Source organism: Colobus angolensis, unplaced genomic scaffold, assembly GCF_000951035.1.
Source record: "Colobus angolensis palliatus isolate OR3802 unplaced genomic scaffold, Cang.pa_1.0 Scaffold163, whole genome shotgun sequence".
NCBI classification, from domain to species: domain Eukaryota; kingdom Metazoa; phylum Chordata; class Mammalia; order Primates; family Cercopithecidae; genus Colobus; species Colobus angolensis.
Genome location: NW_012114744.1, coordinates 2,771,827 through 2,795,860, shown reverse-complemented (window position 1 = coordinate 2,795,860; position 24,034 = coordinate 2,771,827). Strand labels below are relative to the sequence as shown.

General features: G+C 36.1%; 1 protein-coding gene across 2 annotated transcripts in view; it reads left to right on the top strand.

The window, feature by feature from the left end:
- Window positions 1–24,034, top strand: part of ASZ1 (ankyrin repeat, SAM and basic leucine zipper domain containing 1) — a 64,419-nt gene that overhangs the window by 2,764 nt on the left and 37,621 nt on the right. For both annotated transcript variants that reach the window (XM_011937378.1, XM_011937377.1), the window contains exons 3-4: window positions 1,822–1,944; window positions 3,903–4,014. Coding sequence is in view for 1 of the 2 variants with exons in the window: in XM_011937377.1 (XP_011792767.1) it covers window positions 1,822–1,944; window positions 3,903–4,014 (235 nt within the window). In the remaining variant the exon portion in view is untranslated. The remainder of the gene's footprint in view (window positions 1–1,821; window positions 1,945–3,902; window positions 4,015–24,034) is intronic.

The window sequence follows — 24,034 nt, the reverse complement described above, 5'->3', positions numbered from 1 at the left end:
TTTTTTTGTATTTTTAGTAGAGACAGGGTTTCACTGTGCTAGCCAGGATGGTCTCATTCGCCTGACCTCATGATCCACCCACCTCGGCCTCCCAAAGTGTTGGGATTACAGGCATGAGCCACTGCACCTGGCCTTTGCTTCTTTTTCTTCACATCTTTTCCTTTCTATCTTTGCTATCACAGTTTGAGCAGTACTCTCAGTAAATTGAGAAAACAATGATCTTTTCTCTGATCTCGTTGATATGCTTTCAATTGAAGCAGTTTAAAGAAGAAGACGTGTTAGAGAAGACAAATAGGGCTAGCAGTATATGTCTATACTAAGATGGTTTAATGTTTTCTCCTAATGATTATTATGTACCTTATATCAATTAAAATTAGACAATTAGAAATTAGACATATATAGTCTTTCAGTGACTCAGTGTTTATACAGTGAAAAAAGTGACCCCCACCCCCCACCAAGTCTGCATTTCTTCTGTGATGTGACCTTAATCTGTGCACATGGGACATTTTATAGCCAAAGACAATAGAACCTGTAAATTACAAGGTATTAAAAGCAGGCCCACCTTCAGTGGTGTTTCACATGCAAGTTTTCCTTCTTTGAAACAGAAAAATGTTGTTTCCCTGCGATTAGCAAATATTTCATAGATTTAAGAGAAAGATTGCTACTTAAGTCGTGATTTCTTGGCCAGGACCAGTGACTCACACCTGTAATCCCAGCACTTTAGGAGGCTTAAGGTGGGAGAACTGCTTGAGGCCAAGGGTTTGAGACCAGCCTTGGCAACATAGTGAGATTCCACCACTACAAAAAAAAAAAAAAATTTTCCCAGGATAGTGGCACGTGCCTATAGTCGGAGCTAGTTGGGAAGTTGAGTATGCTGTAAGCCATAATCATGCCACTGTGCTCCAGCCTGGGTGACAGAGTGAGATCCCATCTAAAAAACAGCAACAAAAAAAACAAAAACAAAACTTACTTTCAGTACCTGATATCTCCCTTTATTTTAGCCCACTGTTTGTCATTCGATTGTCCTAGGTAGAACTTGATAGTCATTTTTAATTTGTTCTTTTCCATCATACTCCTCCTCAAAGTAATTTTAAATTCTGATGACCCTGCCTTTGAAATGTCCTTTTGTTTTCCTTCCTTTCTCTCTCCACTGCCCTTGCTCTGATTTTCTTATAAACTTCCTGCCTTATAGCTAGTTTCCTTGCCTCCTGTCCCATTTTCAATAGTGGTATCTATGTTTTCTTTATAATATATATGTAATGATGTCATTTTCTGGATCAAAAACAGAGTCTGCATTTCTTAAGAGAGCTTTCATAATCTAACCCTAACCTATCTTTTTAACTTCGTGTTTTATCAGTCACCCATGGGTAGGTTTAGTGTTCGGAGTAAAGTTAAAGGTTTTTGAGGGATATATGTGGTATTTTCAACCATAGAGATAATTGATATTGCCCAGGGATAATATTCTAATTTAAAAGACATTTTACCTCTGTGAAACCTTTCCCAGCTCCCCTAGAGAAAAAAAGGTAGCATGTAAAAACCTGTTATAATATATACCTACTCAGTTACATATTATATGATAAAACATCAGTCAGATCAGTCTCTTGGAACGTAGTGCCTGTAGCGAAACTGAACTTAGCAAATTGTATTAACGTCCCAATAGAACCATTTTCTCTTTTTTGGAAGCCATTATTACCAAAACTTCCCATGGTGGAATAAAGTACTTGATGTATGTCACTTTACACAGTACTTTAAGCATATAAGGTGACTGATTTTTTTCTTTGGTGGTAGTGGGCTTTTAAAAGCTTGTTTTTATATTGACAGGCATTAGTGTAGATTCCACCTTTCAGTATGGATGGACTCCCCTTATGTATGCTGCTAGTGTTGCCAATGCAGAGCTGGTTCGGGTCCTTCTGGATAGTGGTGCTAATGCAAGCTTTGAGAAGGGTAAGATGTTTCAGATAACTTAAATGATTATGCTTACTGTGATTCCTTGATTTCCAAGTAGCTATTATATAAAGTGAAAAAAAACTAAAGCAGTTTGAAGTAACCTTTCTATTTATTATATTATGTAAATAGTATACAAAATCAAATTAGAAGCCATACATATTCTGAAAAACTCTTTCCAAAAACATAAATTCCAGTTACAGTATCTTTATAACTGGTTGTTATTATATACCTTTAACTTTAAGGTTTTGGTTGTTTTTAAAGGAAAAATTCTTTGAAAGAAACATTAAAAAGCTTGTAATTTAGTGCAAATTACTTGAAAATCAGTCTGGAATTTTAAACTAAACTCCAAATTACATCACTTAAAGTTGTTTCAAAGATAGTTCATGAAATCCATCTTTGTCCTTTACTAAATAATTTCCATTCAGTAGTACTTTGAGTGTTAGAAGAACAAGAGTATATGAGCAAATCCAGTTTAATTATTACATTGAATTCCTGATTACTTATTTTTAACATATTTTCAATAGACAACTAAATTTGCGTCATAATTTCAGGTATAGGTTTCATTTTAGAATTGATTTTTACATTAATTTTATACCTACAATTTTATTCTTTTTTCTCACTTATATAGTTTACATAAATTTCTGTCTTAACAACAGTTTCATGTTTAATTTTTTCTGTTAGGTTTTTCTTTTTATGGTATCATTTAAAAATATCACTTGGCCAGGCATAGTGGCTCATGCTTATAATCCTAGCACTAGCACTTTTGGAGTTCTTGGCAGGAGGATCACTTGAACCCAGGAGTTCAGGATCTGCCTGGACAACATAGTGAGACTTTGTCTCTGCTAAAAATAAAAACATATTAGCCGGAGGTGGTGGCACACACTTACAACCTCAGCTACTCAGAAAGCTGAGGCAAAAGGACTGCTTGAACCCAGGAGTTTGAGGTTGCAGTAAGTTATGATCATGCTGCTGCACTCCAGCCTGGACAACAGAGTGAGACACTGTCTCAAAAAAAGAAAAATTACTCAATGAAAGCTATGCTTTGGAATGAGGTTTTCAAAAGTGTATAAAATATTCTGCTCAAAAAATTAATAATTATTATTTTTATACTTCTCCCTCCTTGTAATCAGAGGGATACTTAGAGTTGTAAAATATATTTTTCACAGAATGTACACATAAGTTCCTTTATGTGTCCCACAATAACCCTATCACATACAAAGGGCAGATATTAGGTTCTTATCTGTATATTAGATCTGATGAGATGTTAAGACATCACAGGAATTACAGTTTCTCAGTGGCAGGACTGGGACTAGAATATGCTCTGTCAATATTGAGCCACTAATGTGAATCATAGCTGTGGTGACCTGTTTTGAAGTCTTAATTCAAAATAGGTGTTTTTTGTGTTTAATTTACTCTAATCTTTGCTGACACCATGAGAGCCAAAGGAAGAAGAGTTTTAGAAAACAATGAGTTCGGAAAGATCAAGTACAAAAGTACTGAAAAGAAACCAAACCAATGGATGTGGCAGTTACAGCAATTTCAGTAGGGTAGTTTATAAACCAAATTTCAGGAACTTTCAAATGGGTAAGAAGTGAAATCAGGGAATATAGATCATTGTTTCCCAAACATGACTTTAGTAAGGCAAATTTTAACAAAAACTGTTCAAATCCAGACAATGTGGCTATGTCCATGTCCTTAACCACTTTCTGTTCTCTTGAAGTAAATAAGAAGGGAAGGAAGTTAAATGACTTATAGATAAACTTTGGAGACTGAAGGGATTCATGTCTAATCTCATCTTTTGATGAAGGAAGACAAAGTTATCCGCTAAGAGTGAGAGATTCGGGAGGAGGTTATAGAGTTTTAGAGTGCAATAATAGAATGTTTTGAGTGGTAAAGACATCAAATAGATGCTCTTGATGTATGGGGGTTTTCCCTCACTTTTCTATTCACTATAGATAAGCAAACTATTTTGATAACTGCATGTTCTGCTCGTGGCTCAGAGGAACAGATCTTGAAGTGTGTAGAGCTACTACTTTCAAGAAATGCTGATCCAAATGTTGCTTGTAGGTAAGAGCCTTTATATCTGTTCAAAATTCAAGTCGAATCATAATTTTTCTTTGGTATCAGCCTTTTAAAAATCATGAACAGTGTTTACTTGGCCAAAGAGTTGACGAATGAAAATAGTTCATAAGGTCATGGTTCCAATTCTATAAGATTATCAGAAGAAGCGGATATCATGAAGGTAGTCTTTCAACTTTACATTTTGAGAGGAATGTCATAATTTAGAATGAGAGGAAAAGGAGGACAATAAACTATAGTATAATTTCTTATGAATCATACTCCTCAAAAGAATATGGCGATTGACCTATAAGAGTAAAGCCTCTTAATGTTCTTTCTGTATAACATTTAACAACTAAACAATTTTACAAAAATACTAAGAAAATATATCCATTTTCTATTTTCTTAAGTGTTTACATTTTCTTAAGACTTCATGAATTAACTAGGTAATAACATGTATGTAATAGCACCTAGATACATAGAAGTCAAGCAGTAAATGTTATCTTGCATCTTTTGAAATGTCAGTAATAAAAATGAATCAAAATGCTTAAAATTTCTATCACATTGGCTTCCTTTCTGACTGCATCTTGTATTTCATCTTCGTATTAAATCTCCCTTTGTGTTTCATTTAATCTTTAAAATGAGTAGGAAGTACCCATCTAACAAAAATGTCTAGCACAAATAGAATTATTATTCATAATTTTTTAGTTCAGATAATAATTATCTAGTACCTGATATATAGAAATAATTATGCTTTACTCTAGAAGTTTTGTTCTAAATTAGTTTAGTTTATATGATACCTGGACAGCAACCTTGGAAGGTACTTTACAGCTTTAGATAATTCTTAAATCTTTGTTGAGATTTTTAAAAGTATATTTTGGTCTAGTTGTAGTGGTTCTCAAGCAAGGTCTGTTTGACCTTTCAGGGGACATTAGGCAATGTCTAGAGACATTTTTGATTGTTATACCTGAGAGATACTACTGGTACTAGTGGATAGAAGCGAGGGTTGCTGCTGAACATCCCAAAATGCATAGGACAACCCCTCAAAACAAAGAATTACAAATCCCAAAATGTCAGTAGTGCCACGGTTGAGAAACCGTGATCTAGTGTGAAAAGGGCCAAGGTTTATTGAGTGGATAATTAATATTTAAACAAAGATAAAAAAGGACTGACAGAGAAACTACCTGCAAACCTTTATTTTTTTTTTTTAAGACAGGGTCTCGCTCTGTCACCCAGGCTGGAGTGCAGTGGCACCATTGTGGCTCACTGTAACCTCTGCCTCCCAGTCTCAGGTGATCCTCCCACCTCAGCCTCCAGAGTAGCTGGGACTACAGGCACACACTACCACACTTGGCTAATTTTTGTATTTTTTGTAGAGATGAGGTTTCACTATGTTGCCCAGGCTGGTCTTAAACTCCAGGGCTCAAGTAATCTGCCTGCCTCAGCCTCCCAAAGTACTGGGATTAAAAGTATAAACCACCATGACTGGCCTACCTGCAAATTTTTTTTTTTTTTTTTTTGGTTTGTTTTTTGTTTTGAGACAGAGTCTCGCTCTGTCGCCCAGGCTGGAGTGGAGTGGCGCGATCTTGGCTCACTGCAACCCCTGCTTCCTGGGTTCAGGTGATTCTCCTGCCTTCACCTCCTGAGTAGCTAGGATTACAGATGCATGCCACCACACCCGGCTAATTTTTGTATTTCTAGTAAAGACAGGGTTTCGCCGTGTTGGCCAGACTGGTCTCAAACTCCTGACCTCGTGATCCGCCCACCTCGGCCTCCCAAAGAGCTGGGATTATAGGCATGGCCACTGCACCCCGCCTCAGACTTTTATCCAAAACTTTTATCCTGTCATTTATGGTACAATCCTTAATAAAATGTAACTTTTGGATCTGGTTATATCTTGGAATTAGGACATGTGCTTTAGTACTCCTCGCTAAAGTAAACTTCCATGAGTGTTGTAATTTTGATGTATACCTTTAGAAGTGACATAAGATAAAACTTTTGCTTGGTGCGCTTCACTTTATTTTTTTCCGACTGCCTCTATGAGATTTTGTAGGTAGTGAAGTCTTTACCCTCCTAATCACCTAAAATGTTGTAAACATACAGAATTCAGTCAAGCCAGTGTCATAGGTTCTAGACTATTCTGTCTTCTCAAGAACTAGAAGATATCCTTTAGGTACATAAGATGTATTGGGAAAAACAGATTCCATTTGAATTAAAATGACACAAGGTTAGCATCTTATGCTAAAAACTATAAGGCAATCACACTATAAGGCGATTTCAAAACTGAAAATCCTAAATAAGCAGATGAATTTGAAAGAGTACAAGATTAAGATTGGTATGTGGTCAACTCTCTAAAATAATTGGAGAATTTATAGAATGATTGAAGAAAATAAAGCAATCTGCATTTAATTAATTAATATGAGAAATAACCTGAAAAATTATTCAGCTGCTTATTTTTTAATGCTCAGAACATAAAGCAATAAAATTGAATTGTGTTTTCTTGATAGAGCTGAAAAGAGGGTAAGTTATGGCAAATAGTGCTTTTTAGGCTGCAAATTTTATAAGAAGGATAGCATTAGGGGACATGGAGGGGTAGCTCACTGTCAGTGTAAAAGACAAAACATATCAGGACACAAGAGGAGTACAAGGAAATTTGGAGAGAATTTTATAGCTAACTCATTAGCAGTGACAAAAGTCAAAACCTATTAGAAGATTGGGAGCTTTAGATTCTTGTAAAAAGTGCCAAAACATACCAGCAATACATCTGGGAACCACTCTTCAGATGTCAAGGAGAAAAACAGATCTTTAGATGAATTTACTTAGCTGTTGATGTAGCCTCTTTTGTTGAGCAATGCCTTTGCTAAGAAAAATTACCTCTCAAGAAAAAGAGCACAAGGAAAGAGTCAGCCATAAAACATAAATGGCTAGATTTTGCGAAAGCTAAATAGGTGGTCACATATTTGATAGCTGCAAAGAAAGATGGCTTCTAACTTTTTTTTTAAAGCTAATACGGGATCAATAGACTTGTCTTATGAAGTGAAAGTAATAGCAAAGTCTTGGAGCTCAGCCTCTAAGCTTGAGATTGAAGTCTCAGTTTCCATATGTAAAGTAGCATGAACTCTTCTCCATTCTATGGAAATACCTCAAAAGACAGGATCTTACTTTGAGATAAAATGGGGAAAAATGAGTTACTGATTTGTATTAGGAGCAGGAAGATAATTTCTAGAGGTTTGTAGATCTTAAAATGAAAGTCACTTGAATTACTTGGTTCTGTTTGCACTGCATTACAAGTGGGTAGATTGAAGAATAAAGATTAAGAAGAAACTGTTGAATTTCCTCTACTTAACTAATTAGAAATCTCGCTGAATGGTACTGAGGGAATTCTGTAATAGTTTAAATTTTTTAACTTGTGCATAATTTACATATACATAATTAAAATACCCACATTTTCAGTGTATAGTTGGATCAGTTTTGAAAAATGCATGCATTTGTGTAACTTACACCACAAGATGGGATATTTTTATCACTCCAGAAAGTTCCATCGTGTCTCTTGCCAGTCAGTTTCCCTCTCCACCAGAAGCAACCATGTGATCCGGATCTTGTTTCTACCACTATAAATTTTTCTCTTCTAGAATTATACAGTATTTTTGTGATTTCTTTAACTGGGTGTAATAAATTTTAAGACTCATCCATGCTCTGTGTATTAAGTAGTTTGCTGTTTTCTTTATGGCCTGAGAAAAACAAGTGTTCCAGTGAGGCAGAAAAATCGATTGGCTTAGAAATTAAAAGTAAAGACAAAAAAGCCACAGAGTTGTTAACTAGACTTCAGTAGGCAGAATGTTAAAATATTTAGGGTCTGTGCTAAGACAGCATGAGTGCTGACAACATAGTACGTTTTTCTAAGTCGCTAAACAGAGACAAGTGCCTTGCATCAGTGCTTCAAGTAGCAAGTACTGACTATCCACTCCTTTATTTTTTTATTTTATTTTTATTTATTTATTTATTTATTTTGAGATGGAGTCTCTCTCTGTCACTCAGGCTGGAGTGCAATGGTGGATCTCCACTCACTGCAACCTCCAGCTGCCAGGTTCAAGTGATTCTTGCCTCAGCCTCCCAGGTAGCTAGGCATACAGGTGTGCCACAACTTCTGGCTGATTTTGGTATTTTTAGTAGAGATGGGGTTTCACCATGTTAGCCAGGCTGGTCTCAAACTTCTAACCTTAAGTGATCCACCTGCCTTGGCCTCCCAAAGTATTGGGGTTACAGGCATGAGTCACTGCACCTGGCCCACTCCTTTATTTTACCCACTGAATTGCTTATTGGGAATCATGTTTGGAGTATGTTGCGGTTGTTTCCATTTGTTTTGCTTCAGCAAGCCATTTGTGTATGTGTACTAAACATTAATATCACTAAGTACCTTTTTTGTTGTTGTTTTTTTTAATTTCATTTTTTTCAGTTTTCTTTCAAAGTTCCCCTTTATGTGCAGGGGCTACATTCCAAGACCCCTAGTGGATGCCTGAAAACATGGATAGTACCAAACCCTATAAATACTATTTTTTTCTTTCCCTAGGCATACATATATGTGATAATTTATAAATTAGGCATAGTAAGAGACTAACAATAACTAATAAAATAGAACAATGATAATAATATACTGTAATAAAAATTATGTGAATATGGTTTCTCTCAAAATATCTTACTGTACTGTACTCACCTTTCTTGGTGACCTGAAATGATCTGAAAAGATCTGTCAGTCTGATCTTTGGATGTGTAGTATATATAGCGTGGATATGCTGGACAAAAGATGATTCATATCTCAAGTGGGACAGTACAAAATCTCATCACACTATTTAGGACAGCGTGCAATTCAAAAGTTATGAATTTTTTATTTAATATTTTTGGACCTCAGGTTACTGCAGACAGCAAAACCACAGATAAAGAGATACCATCTCATGCCAGTTAGAATGGCGATCATTAAAAAGTCAGGAAACCACAGATGCTGGAAAGGATGTGGAGAAATAGGAACACTTTTACACTGTTGCTGGGAGTGTAAATTAGTTCAACCACAGTGGAAGACAGTGTGGTGATTCCTAAGGATCTAGAACAAGAAATACCATTTGACCCAGGATTCCCATTACTAGGTATATACTCAAAGGATTATAAATTATTCTACTATAAAGACACTTGCACACGTATGTTTATTGCAGCACTGTTCACAATAACAAAGACTTGGAACCAACCGTAATGCCCATCAATGGCAGACTAGATAAAGAAAATGTGGCACATACACACCGTGGAATACTATGCAGCCATAAAAAAGGAGGAGTTCATGTCCTTGCAGGGACATGGATGAAACTGGAAACCATCATTCTCAGCAAACTGACACAAGAATAGAAAACCAAACACCACATATTCTCACTCGTGAGTGGGAGTTGAACAGTGGGAACCCATGGACACAGGGAGGGGAAGATCACACACCAAGGCCTATCAGGGGATTGGGGGGCTGGGAGAGGGATTGCATTAGGAGAAATACCTAATGTAGATGATGGGTTTATGGGTGCACAAACCACCATGACACGTGTATACTAATGGAGCAAACCTGCACGTTCTACACATGTACCCCAGAACTTAAAGTATAATAAAAATAAATAATTAAATTGTTATCATTTGATGGTGAACATTTCCAAACTTACTAAATAGGCACGTTAAAGGAGTAATTCTCATCTGCTTTAAAGTTTATATTGCACCCAAATTTTGTTTTAAGTAAACATTTAAATTTGCTAATATCATTTGGATGTGTGTCATTGTTTTGTGCAAAAAGTTTGGAGCTTCTTCCAACATTTCTTCTGTTTCATCTTGAAAGTAGCTTCTTGAAAAAGCATCACTTTAATGTGGTATTATTAATTTAGGTATCTCCATCATGATACCATGACAAGCATCTTCTAAATTTTGGGTTGCCACCTCAGTTCTACAAAATCTCGCATCTATCATTTCTTCAAATATTATATCCTCCTTCTGAGCCTCTGGTTGTATATCCCTTATATCTTCTCATTGTATCCTCAATATCTTTCTTTCATTTTCCATTTTTCAGTCTCATGCCATATTCTGGATTATAGCTTCTGATCCTCCCTCTATGTCACTAAATCTCACTTCACCTTCTAATCTGTTGTTGAAATAATGGATTTAGTTCCTCAGTTTTTAAGAAATTTTTAAAAACTTCTAGATTCTCTCACAATTTTGGTCCAAATTATCTAACTTACAATTACTAGAAATAGAAATCAGCATCTTCTATATTTTTAAATGGTTTATTTATAACTATTTTTGTGTCAGCTCTGTAATTCTTTCCTTCTCATGCAAACTTCTTTTTAAAAATGTTATTTAAAATAGCTTTGGAAATAGCATTGATTTAATTCATGGACAACTTTCCATATGATACGTAGATCCACTTTGTTCTTTTATTATTTTTTCTTTATTTTCTTTTATTTTTCTGTTTTCCATCTATGGAACTTACGGTAAAAACTGACAACTTGAAAGCCATTTTTAAAATTAAGCCTCTAGGACACAAATTATATCTCATGCTTCTCTTGGATCTTGATACTGACAGTATTTAATACAGTGTACAGTATGTGGCAAATATGGAAATGTAATACTGGTTTATTTTGGCTTTAGAATTTGGGAACTTTATAATTTTTAAATGAAACATTCATTGAATATTTGCTGTGTAATAGGCACTGTGTTAATGGCTTGTCTGTGTTAATACATTGCATTGTCTAAATAATCTTTACAACTCACTGATAAATGGTATGTTATTTTTCACAGAACAGAAAATTGGTGCTCAAGCATTTAAGTGCCTTTGAATGTAACAGAGGTTTGATAAGGGTATTTATAACAGTTCAATCTGAACAGGATCCACCAGTAGAATGTATTTATATTCCTCATCTTGTCTATATTTAGGATGTTTTCACAACAGTTTAAAGAGCATGACTTTTTATATTGTTGCAAAACATATGTTTGTGTTAAACTTCCTGTATCTTTGGGTTTGGGTTTTTTTTTTTTTTTCTGTCTTGTTCCCTAATTTATAGTTGAATATTTTCACTTAAACACTCTAAAACTACAAAAGTATGGGAACAGAAAAATGTTACCATTTTAACTTAGCTTAATCACCTGTAGGTCTGAACACAAGGTGGCCTTCAGTCAAATTAATTGGAACTTGGCATAGTAAATCTTCAATTAAACCTTAAATTTGGAGTTGACATTTTTATTGTTAGAATAAGCCTTTAAAAAATATATGCAATTAACATTTTTGTTATTAGAAATTGTGGGTTTTCCCCCTAGTTTGCTGAAACCTTTTCTTGTTTAAAAAAAAAAAAAAGATTTTTTTACATTTAGAAGGCAATTTCTCTAGCATATATATTTGTTACATTAAGATTGCTCAGTCATAAGATAAGGGTTTTGTAAAGTGATGTGGCATTTTAATTTCAATAGATGCTTTATTACCATTGATAAGGCAGAACACATTAATTAATGCCCTAGGTTTTGACGTAATCATTGTGTAATTGTTAACTTGTTGAATGTTATTACATGTTTTAATAAACAGAAGATAATGTTGCCTACTTTCTCAGAACATAAATTTAGTTGTAAATGTCACAGGAGCAGTTTGGTAGATAAAAATGTAATTTTGGCTTACAATAGTGACTTGTTTTCTAGTTGTAAGTATAGGTGTGACATATCTTTGCTCTAAAAGCGTAGACTAGAATTACAAAACTATTATTTCATAAAGAATTTTTAGAAATATCTTATTTAGAAAACATTACTAGAAATTGTTATTTATGTTGTAGTTTTTCTTTTTAGCCTTTTAAAAACTACAAATAATCAAGACATTTTTGTCATAAGATATTAAAATAATATAGAAGTTCATGTAGTAAATCATGAGTCTTTGTTGACTAAAGAAATTCCTTAAATTCTCTGCCCCAGGATAGCTATTTTAAGTACTTTGATAAATGTCCCTAATCCTTTTTAAAAATACACATTTTCATACAAATGAACACACACACACACACACACACACACAGACACTTCTTTTCACTTGTTTGGGATCTTTCCTTGTCAGTACATAAGTTTACCTCCATTTTTTAGCTGCTTAATATTCCTTATTAATGCACTGTAATTTATTAAACCATTATGTTGACAGCATTTAAGTTGTTTGTAATTTTTATTATGTTGTATGGGTAGTTAAGAGTACTGTCTTAAGAGCCAGACTGCCAAGGTTTGAATCCCAACTTTGTCATTTACTAGCTCTGTAATTGGGCAAGTTATTCATCTTTTCAGTTTCATTCTTATATTAGGGGATAAAAATACCACTCACATTATTAAGTTGCTTTGTGTTTAGAACAGTGCCTAGCCACAGAGTAAGCGTCAGAGGTTTGTTTGCCATAACAGTGATGATAATATCCTTGGTGCGTGTTAATTCTATAGCAGACTTCCAGAAGTAGAATTGCTCAAAAGGTTTGCACATTTAAAATCTTTCAAGTTATATCCAAACTGTCCTCCAAAAAGTTTTTCCCACTTTACATTGATAAACCATGTGAAAGTATCCATTTTGTTTTTGGCATTTTTGCTAACATATTATTAGGCTTTGTGGTTTGAACAATATCATGGATAAAAGTGAACATGTTATATAGTTTTGTTATTTTTCTGAATTTTAGTTTGAACATCATTCCTTATGTGTTTAGCCTTTTATATATTTTTTAATAAATTGCCCCCATTATTTTAAAATTTATCTCTTATCTACATATAGGAGCTGATTTTACCTTTGTTAGCAGTTTTACCTGTATGTAGACAGTGATAGATATCTTAGGGTTACCTTACATATTTAAGGCATATGTTAATATTGCTATTCAGATACCTAGAAATCTAACTGGCCCTTTTGAAAGCACAAAATAGGATAGAGGTGAAGAAAGCTAGGTGATGAAAAGCTCTTGGCACTAATTTTTCAAAACACATACATAAAAACCAAGATCACACATGAACACCTCTCAAATTCTGACTTGACTTTTATCTTATTAGTGTCTGGTACATGGTAGGAAATTACTATTTGTAAATTGAACTCAATTCTCCATCAAATAGACTACCTCTTGATAAGTCTTATTGATTGTAATAATGTTATACACACAGATTAGGTTAAAATTATACCACTACCTTCTTATAAAATTTGTTTGAGAATTTAGCTTTTTTGTCTTTTGCTATACTTTAAATTCTAAATTTGAAAGGACAGCTTAATTGCTTTTATTTAAAAATGTGATTTTTTTTTCCTCTTACATCTTTCAGGAAAACAACTTTCCATACCCTGTCCTGAAGTACTAATAGCTGATATCAGGGAACTAGTGTATGAGTTTATAATTTATTGTTTATAAGTTGTCTAACTCTAGTGTATTGATTTTCAACAGTATAATGATAACCAGAAATTCTCAATGAGAATCTCTCCAAAAAAAACCCTGCTATGCTTGAATAAAAACCCTGTTATCCTTTCTTTGTAATTTTTTACATTGTTTCATCCGCCATTTTATTGTAAAATTGTATTATAATGGCAAAATAGTCATAATTTTCATTGTTAAAATTAAGCAAAAATGTATTTTGAGTTACTGTATTAAGAAAAATTGAAAATTACTTATTTGTGAATGATCTTGGACTCAGAATTTATGTCCCAAGTCCTGTTACTATAAGCTTCATGACCTTGCTAACTTCTGAAACTGAACTTTTATTTTTCATTTATGGAATAAGATAAGAAAATTTGTTTCACTGATTTTGCTGGATTCTTGTGACAGATGCAATATCATGTAAAATTGTTTTGTAAAAAGTGTTGCATATAAATATGACAAGTTTCTAAAAAAGTGGCTGATGCCATTAAAGAATCACACTTTAGTTAGGACTGTACTACTATACTAAGCAGATACAAGGAGTACCTATTAATAATTAGGGGTAGTATGTTTTCAAGGAAATAGTAAAAATAAATTATCTACGTAAAAAGTTTATTTATAAGGGATATGTTACACAAAATTATAGAAGTATTTATAATGTGTAATCCCAAAAGAATTAATGAGAATTTTGCATGTTCCTAAAACAAGCAGTAGGATGATTAACAAAGTCATAAATATGGTCCTCATCCATTCCTTAATTCTAAGCTAGTTAACATAATTTTCTAGGTGAGAGAGAACAATATTTTTCTTTCTTGGAAGCCTCACTTGGATTTGTTTAACTCTTCTTTTTAATCTTTATGGAGAGGAAGTAGTGAAGTTTTTTCTTTCACATAATAAAAATATGTTTTCATTTGAGTGTTTTAGCTCATATACATATTTGTTTTCAAATTTTACTAAATTTTATGCATCCTGGTAGTTTTTCAAATAACTGACAAGGTCCCTCTTAATTTGTATGTTATTCATTTTTATTAAACAGATAACAGTGTCATTAAATCTTGGATTATCTTATAATTAACATTCCACATTTGAATGTGTTCTTCCTGAATATATAGTTGAATTCAAATTTCTTTATCCCCTTTTGGCTGGCTAAAATATTTTATTTAAAATAAAGCAAGGGACTTTTCTGACACCTTATTTATATTTTCAGTGACAAACTGTAAAGGAACACTGACTTAAAGCAGATTTCTTTTTTGCTAATATGTTTAACTTTTAACTATTAGAATTCTGAATAATTTTTTAAAATAAATTATTTCCTTGTTTTACTGGTTCTTATTAGAGCTGTTAGCATATCAAAACTGTAATTCATACAGTCTTTGAAAAGCTATGTTTTGCCTAATTATTCTAATTTTTCTTTAAATATGTTTTAAGTAAAACAATACAATGTGGTTAAAGGACCCTTTGTATTCTCCCCAATCATATTTATTCCCTTTCCTTCTTTCTTTCTGATAGAAGCAATCACAGTCTTGTAATTTGTGTGTACTTTTTCTGCCCAAGTTAAATTACAGAAGTGATCATCCATCTGTGCGTGTGTATGTAATCATCCATAAACATTATATAATGCCACTTGACATACTTTTTATTCCACTTCCTTATTGAGATCTCATTTACAAAATGAAATCCATAGATCTTCAGTGTAGAGTTTTTATTGTGACAAATACATACACCCATGTAACCCACATCTGTTTCAAAATGTAGAACATTCTTCCGTACCCTAGGAAGCTCCCTTAGGCCCCTTCCAAGATAATCCCCTGAACCCAGAAGGCAGCCTCATTATTTTTTCTTACCCTGCATTAGTGCTGTTTACTACATTATGCAGTATTATACTTCTTAACGTCTAAATTCTTTTGCTCAGTGTGTTTCTGAGAACCTATATTTTGTGCATCAGTAGTTCATTTCTTTTTACTGCTGAGAAATGTTCTAATGTTTGGCTAGATTACAGTTTGTTTATTCTCCTAGTTTGCTTTTCATTATTAATATCTAGCTGAATTCTGTGGTGAAGGAACATATTCTATATATTTCAAATCTTTGAAATTTGTTGAGATGTTCTTTATAGCCCAGCCTATGGTCAATTTTTGCACTATAAAATAATGTGATTTGGCAGTGGTTGAGTGTAATGGTCTACTGTGATATTGTGATATAATAAATATATATTTGGTCTTTGTCCCCTGGTTCCTGGGACAAGCTCCTTCATGCCTTGTAATTTCTTGAATGATTGGGTGATCTTTTGAATGATGTAGAGCATGTTTGGTTAAAATATTTGGTCTTAATCACTGGCTCCTGACACTAGAACTTCTGAAACCCTTGGAATCTCCCGAGTGATAAGAGTCTTTAGACATCTTATACTAATGAGATGACTGGTTGTCGGGGAGGGAGGCAGAAAGACCAAGACATGATTAAAAGGTAGAAATTTTTAACACTACCCACTGACCTCCACAGAGAGATGAGAGAGGCTGGAGATTGAGCTAATTACCAATGGCCAATGATTTAATAATCCCTTCATAAAAAACCCTAAACTGTAGGATTTGTAGAGAGCTTTTGAGTTGGTGAATATGAGAAAGTACTGGCAGAGTAGCATGGTGAAATCTCACACCATCCCTCTCCTTCCCACCTAGGAGGTAAATTGTCTCTTTGTCCAGCGTATCTGGACGAAGACTCTTTACACACTACCTGGCTGTTAGTCATCTACATTATCTTCTCCTGACATCCAACCATAGACATTGTCATGGCTTGATAATGCAGGATCACCAGAAGCAGATGATCCTCCTTCTAATGTATTGTAAGAAGGTCAAAGTAGCTTAACACTACATCATAATGCCTGTCATTCACCCTGCTTCATCTCTTCACATATGCATTTTATCATTACATATCATCACAAGAAGAAAAAGGATGAATATAGTGCAATAAGATATTTTGAGAGAAAGATCACATTTACATAACTTTTATTGAGTATATTATTGCAATTGCTTTGTTCCTGTTATCTGTTACTGCTCCTGATTTGCAAATTAAATTTTTTCATAGGCACATATGTATAGGAAAAAAGCATAGTATTTAAAGGGTTCACTACTATCTGTGGCCTCAGGCATCCACTGGGGGTCTTGGAGCGTATCCCCCATGGATAAAGCAGTGACTACTGTCCTGATTTTTTTTTTTACTTCCGTGTTCTATCAGTTACTGAGATCTGCATTTTGGTCAACTTTTGCTTACATCTTTCAAGTCTACCATATCCCTAATGCATTGACCTTTTACTTTTATAAAGTGTACCCCCTTGTATATAGTAATTCTTACTTCATTATAATATACTTAATCTAATATTGGTATAGGTATATCATCTTTCTTGAGCATGTGTATAGTGTTTTTCCATCTTTTTGCTTTCAGCCTCTCTATGTGCTTTTATTTAAGTAATATATAGTTCTCCTTTTTTAAGCCAGATTGATTGACAGTAGTTTTCTTTTCACTGAAGTATTTAGTCTACCTGCCTTTAATGTGCACACTGATAGGTGTTTCATTAGTCAGTGCTCTTTTTTTCCAGTTCTGATTATTTTTTGATTAATCAAATATTATTTATTATTATTCCATTTTCTATCTTGCTGTAGTTACTCATTCTTTTGTTGTTATTTGAGTGGCTCCCCTAGAGATTATAACATATATTCTTTACTTATTAGTCTACTCTAAATTAGTACTTTTAACAATTCCTGGACAATGCAGGAATCTTAGAATATTTTAACCTCATTTGTGCCCATTCCACCCCTGCATTTGTGCTATTGTTGTCATATATTTTAAATCTATCTTTTTTTTTTTTTGAGATAGATTTTTTTTTTTTTTTTCGCTTTTTGTTGCCCAGGCTGGAGTGCAATGGTGAAATCTCGGCTTACCACAACCTCCACCTCCTGGGTTCAAGAGATTGTCCTACCTCAACCTCCCGAGTAGCTGGGATTATAGGCATGCACCACCAAGCCTGGCTAATTTTGTATTTTTAGTAGAGACTGGGTTTCACCATGTCGGTCAGGCTGGTCTTGAACTCCTGACCGTAGGTGATCTGCCCACCTTGGCCTCCCAAAGTGCTGGGATTATAGAAATCTATCTCTCTTTAAACCTCACAATTTATAATTATCATTTTAGTATTGCTATCAATTATGTTATTATTACCAACATTTGTTTGGATTTACCCACATACTCACCCTTTATGGCTCTCTTCATTCCATCCTCTCTTTTCATGTTTTAAACAGGGATTTAATCAGGGATCATTTTTCTTCTCAAAACCTTTTTTTAATACATCTGCTAGTGTATTTAATACATCTGCTAGTTTGAAAGCATTTTTATTTTGAATGTATTTTCATTTTGCTTTTTATTTTTGAAAGTTATTTTCACTGGGTATAGAATTCTAAGTTAGCATTACTTTCTTTTGGTACTTTAAAGCTATCATTTTATTGTCTCTTATTTTTACTGAAAGCTTATATTCCCAACAGCATTAACTCAAGCATACTCTGATAATGACCCTATGGTCTAAGGAGAGTATGTGTTTGGAGTTCTGAGCTAAAGAATCTGGGGGTAGCCAACCTAGAGATTCACATCTTATCTAAGAAGGGCATCTCAACCCCTGGCCCATTCCTTGGAATACAGGCCATACAGGGGATTGAGACCCTTTGTTGTGGGTTAGATGGAGGTTGCTAGGTGGAGATTTCTAAGTAAAAATGCTATGTAACTTGTACACTTTTAAGAAATAGCTGCAGTTTTCCTAATCAGCCCATTGCTCCTGGACCACCTTATATATGTCTTTAATAAACCCTATGGCTTGTTCACTGGCTTGGGGTTTCCTCTTCAGCCTCTCAAACATACTATCCCTATTGGAGTCAGTAGGAATCCCACACAACAATTGGCAGTCCAGCCAGAAAGTTGGAAAGAATCCTGTGAGCACCAAGATGATGCGATCAGGGAAAAGGAAATCCACAAGGGAAACTCTGGGATGGCCATCCACATCTGTGTGGGGCCCAATAACTGCTATCCTTGATGGATGAGGCCCACTGCATGAGTATGGGGATGCCCCATAACACCAAAAGGTCTGGAAGAGCTGGTGCAGGGGGTAGATCCAACTAAGTGAAAGTCATATGCCCAAGCTATGACAGCCATAGTTCATTGGCAGCTCCTGTGTGTTGAGGAGCCACTGAGGCTGAGGTCACTGCACAGGCAAGGGTGCATCAGTTACAAGGCAAGATGTGATTAGAAAGAAATGCTTAGTTAGCTCAGACTAAAATGTTGGAGACCTTACTGTCCTGCTTGTGCCAACAGAATGACAGAATGGACACTCTGGCTTGCCACATAATTCATTTGAAGAGTTGTCAACTGCCAGGCCGACAAGTTAGGGCTGTCTTGAGTAAATCATTCTGTAACGCTAAGTCCTGGGACCTCATGGAGAGCTCTAGTGGGAAGGAGGAAGAAGACTAGGATGAGTCCATAGAGGTTCCCATCCTCTCTGCATGTACATTGGCCACCACCAAGGTAAAAGTGGACCCCACAAGAGGAAGCCCCTCAAGACTTGCCCTGCCTGAAAGAGGGCAGCACACTACAATGTGGAATTATACCACTGTGGAACTGGGAAATAGGTTCAAACAGAAGGGAGAGAGTCAGTCATAGGGTGGTTTCTCTGTCCATGGGACGTGAGGGCAGAGAATACTATACTCTCTAGATTTGAGATGAATAAAATGGCATCCATCACAAAGCACCTGGTCCTGAGGTAGCATTTCTATGGTACCAGTAATGAGGATCAAACCATCCCCCTCCTTAGCTGAGTGGTTGTGGGCTTCAAGGGGGCCTGGCCAAATGAGGGAGACATCTCCACATCTCCTTTGCAATGGCAGACTATGAAAAAGTTGCAGGATGTCCTCTGGGAGTGGGGAATGAAACATGCTATTAATATTTATGCTAAAAATCATCACGATCCCAACAATGAATTTGTTACTGCCAGAATAAAAGAGACAATTCTGCAATTGTCACCTAAGTAGTGATATAGGATGCCGGTTTCCATCTTAAGCACCCTAATATGGCAGCCAGTATCCCGGGCAGCCCAAGTGGCCACTGACTTAAGGGAAACAGAAAAACTGCATAAGCAAGAAGTATGCACTGCTGGATGAAGGACAAGGGAGCCATGAAAAAAAAAGGAAACAGTCAAGGGGCTTGTCAGAGTGATTTGCCGATAGATGTAGGCAACCTGCTGATGGCAGGGATACCTACTGAAAAAAAGAAAATAGATAAAAAGTCTAATATTGTTTTGGTTAGACTGTAATAAAAACTCAAGCTGGAACAGCACTTTGCTAAGGAGCCGCAGGCTCAGCCCACCACACCTCCCATACAGAGATGGCAGGCACTAACCCCTTTAGCCTAGGATAAAGGCCAAGGCCTCAGAATCCCAATGAAAGCAATGATGGCCAAGGACCAGAGGCCTCGTGTAAAACTATATATAAGTCACCTAAAAATAAACAGACTATGTTTGCTCTAGTGCAGTGGTTCCTCACTTTTTTGGCACCAGGGACCAGTTTGGTGGAAGACAGTTTTTCCTAAGCCTGGGGATGGGGGGATGTTTTGGGATGAAACTGTTCCACCTCAGATCATCAGGCGTTAGATTCTCATCAGGAGCATGCAACGTAGGGATCTCTCACTTGTGCAGTTCACTATAGGGCTCTTACTCCTATGAGAATCTAACGCCACCACCGATCTGACAGGAGGTGGAGCTCAGAGGGTAATGCTCACTCGCCTGCCACTCACCTCCTGCTCTGCGGCTCAGTTCCTAACAGGCCACAGACCAGTGCCAGTCTGCTGCCCAGGGGTTGAGGACCCCTTCTATAGTGGATACTGGAGCCAAATACACTCATAAATGGTAACACCTATCAGTTCCAAGGGCCAAAGCAGCAATAGATAGTAAAGGGGGATGGGGAATGAGGTATAAAGGTTGAACTACTATTACAAGTTGGGAGACTGTCACAAAGACCCTATTTAGTATATATAGCTCCTATCCCAAAATACATCTTAGGAATGGGGATCTTGTCAGGCTTGACCCTCCAAACTGACAAAAAATTCAAACTGAGAGTTAGAATGACAAAACAATCACGGTAACACAAAATGGACACCAATACAGTTGCCAGCCCCATAGCAAATAGTAGCGCTGAAGCAATACCACTTGTGAGTGGGGGTTGGGGGCACAATAAAATCACAGAAACTATTAAAGAGTTAGCCAAGGTGGGCATTATAAGGCCAGTAGTGCACAGCCCATAAAACAACCCTGTGTGGCCTGTACAAAAACTTGACGGGACATGGAAAATAACAGTACATTACCAAAAATTAAAATACCACTTCCCTTCTGATAAAAATAGGACAGGTGCTTGGCATGTAATGTTTTCTTATTAATTTAGCCAAACCTTCTTCAGCATCCCCATTTCCCCCAAGTCAAGACCAATTTACATTCAGCTAGAAAGGAGAACAATGGACCTTCACCTCTTGCCCCAAGGATATTTACATAGCCCCACTATCTGTGAGAGTCTAATGACCACAGACATCAATCAATGGACTACCCTGGAGAGGGTACATGTTTTCCATTAAATTGATGATATCATGCTAACTAAGTCTTTTTCTACCTTACAAAAACTGCAGTGGTATGGAGGTTGCTAGTCCCCACCTTGCCATCTCACTTGGCAAACAGAGTATGGGCAGCACAGACAGTTAAGGGTCCATGCTTATCAATCAAATACTCGGTGTCATCTGGTTGGGTAAGAGTAAAGTCAAATCGTTCTCTCTGCCATTATAAATCAGGTATAGGACTACCCGTGTCCTACCACACCAAAGCAGTTGCAGACCTTCTTAAGCCTTATAGGGTATTAGTGTCCTTTTATTCCCCGTTTGGCCCAACTCCTCAGGTCTCTATACCACTTAGTCAAGATGAGGGCTCACTGGAACTGGTCCACAGAGGACAATGAGGCCTTTAAACAAACTAAAGTCATAATGAAACAAATATAAATCCTGGAAACTCTAGTACAGGGACAACCTTGTGAATTGGACATAACCTGTTACCCTGAGGGATGTGCCATTAGGGTTCTAGTCCCAATTATGGAAGGGGGCTGAAGCTAAATATATCATCATGGAGCAACAACTCAATGCTAAATATCGTCTCTTACAGCAGTGGACAACATGACAAAGGGGCTCCCAGTGCTGGTATGCACTCAGTATCCCATAGCAGGTTGGTTAAAGGATACCTTCCAGAAACCAAAGTCTGGGAATTCCCAGAGGCAGATATGGCCAAATAGCATACATATCTGCAACATTAGACCCCAAACAAGGGGAGCACATCAACTAATAGTTCCTTAAGTGCAGAGTTCCATTTGATGCTCAGCCCTGTCACCTGTTTGACAACTGAAGGACAGTCTTTTATTGAGGTCACTGAGCCTGGTTTAATCAAATCCCAAGTGCTTAGAAAAACCTTCAATACAGTATGATTTCTATCATGTTTGGCATTCTCTTTTGTTATAGTTTGTATTGCTGCCACAGCATTTGGCTGCACATACTGCTCCTCCACATACCTGGCCCCCAAAAATCACACACAAAAAAACATGATAAAAATGTGAGGGCCATTCAAGAATATGCTGAGATGGAGTGTATGACAGATGCACTTTACAGCAGTAACTCCAGCATACCCTAAGAATGGCCGTATGGTCTAAGTAGAATGTGTGTTCGTGTTCTAGCTTCCAAGCTAAGGAATCTGGGAGTGGGCAACGCGAAGATTCGCTCCTTATCTACGAAGGACATCTGAACCCCTAGCCCATTCCTTGGAATGCAGGCTGAACAGGGGATTAGAGACCCTTTGGGGTTAAGTGGAGGTTGCTAGGTGAAGGTTGCTAGGTGGAAATTATAAAGTTAAAATGCTATTTATGCTTTTTATGCATAAATAACTTTTTGTACTTTATTATGCATAAATGCTTTCTACAAACGGTAGCAATTTTCCTGTCCAGCCTGTCACTCATGGACTGCCCTGTAAGTTCTCAGTAAACTCTATGTCTCATTTGTTGATTCTGGGTCTCTCCTTCAACCCCTTAAACACAGTGCCATCCCTCTTGGAGCCAGTAGGGGTCCAGCACAACCAAATCAGCTGTTACTCTTATTGTTGATTCTTTGAAGGTACTAGATTTTACCCTCTGGTGGTTTTTATTCTGTTGGTCTTTTTTTTTAAAAAAAAAAAAAAACAGCTTTGCTATGATATCCCTAGGTATAATGAATGGGGTTTTGTTTTTGTCCCACAGGAATTCTTAAATCTGTTGTTTGATGTATATCATTAGTTTGGGAAATTTTTCAGGCAGTATGTCTTAAGACACTGCTTTTTCTTCATTCTCTCTCCTCTCCAATTGAGATTTAGACTATTACATCTATATTGCATTTGTTTCTTAACACTCTTTTCTTCTTTTATCTTCTCCATATTCACACTGGGTATTTTCTTTTGGTCTGTCTTCCAGGCCATTAATTCTCTTCTGTAGCTAATCTACTGTTAAACCCATCTATTAGCTTTTCAATTTCATGAATCTTGTTTCTTAGTTCTACAATTTCCGATTGCTTCTTTTTTTTCCCCTAAAGTTTAGGTCTTTAATTAATTTTTCCTTCTATTTTTCTTCAACAGTAATCACACTTATTCTAGAGCATGTTTTTATTAACATCTATAGGTCTGGATTTTTGTTTGTTTGTTTGTTTTATTTTAGTCACTTGGCCCTGTCTCCTAGAATGCCTGGTAACTTTTGGTTGAATGCTGGATATTATATAAAAATTTGGTACAGGTCTGTTTGCTTCCAGAAAATATTTAATATTCTTCTGACTGATAGTTAGAATAAGGGCAGATCTCCTCAATTAAATCAGGGATTAAGATGATTTTAGGCTGGATTTCAGGATCCATTTATTTCCTGTATTTTCCACAGTCTCAATTCAAACTTGGGGTGTTTATCTGAGCCACTCTCCCTTTGAGGATCGTGAATGCCAATTTTTATTTCCTCTGCTATTTGTGGGAATGCTGAAAGCCCTCTTAGCATCAGTTTTAGTTTGGTGGTTGTAGTCTTCAGCCCCTGAAAATACTTTGAAGGCAGAAATCCAACAGAAGATCACTTCTCTGCAGGGTCACCTTTCTGTTACTCCCCTTTTTCTAGATTCTTGATTCTTGAAGTTCTCAGTGCTTTAGTAGACCTGAACTCCAGTTTTTGTGTTGGAGTTCCCCATCACCATAAGAAGGTCTAAAGGTACTGCTTTCTGCTAATGCTACCCAGGAACTGGCAAATGTCTAAAGCGAAAAAGTGGAAGAGGATATAAAACTCAATTCAACAAATGCTGCTTTTCTGTCCCAGAGCTTGGCTTCTCCTGTTCTGGCAACCTTGGTTTTTCTACTGTGTCTGTAAGCATATTTGTATTTTATCAGCTTTACAGTCTTTTTCAGTGGGAGGTTTGATCTAACAAAACTTTTCTGATAGGTGGAAATGGATATCTAATTCCTAGCATTTTATCATTGTCAAAATTTCCTTTATCATAGTTGTTTC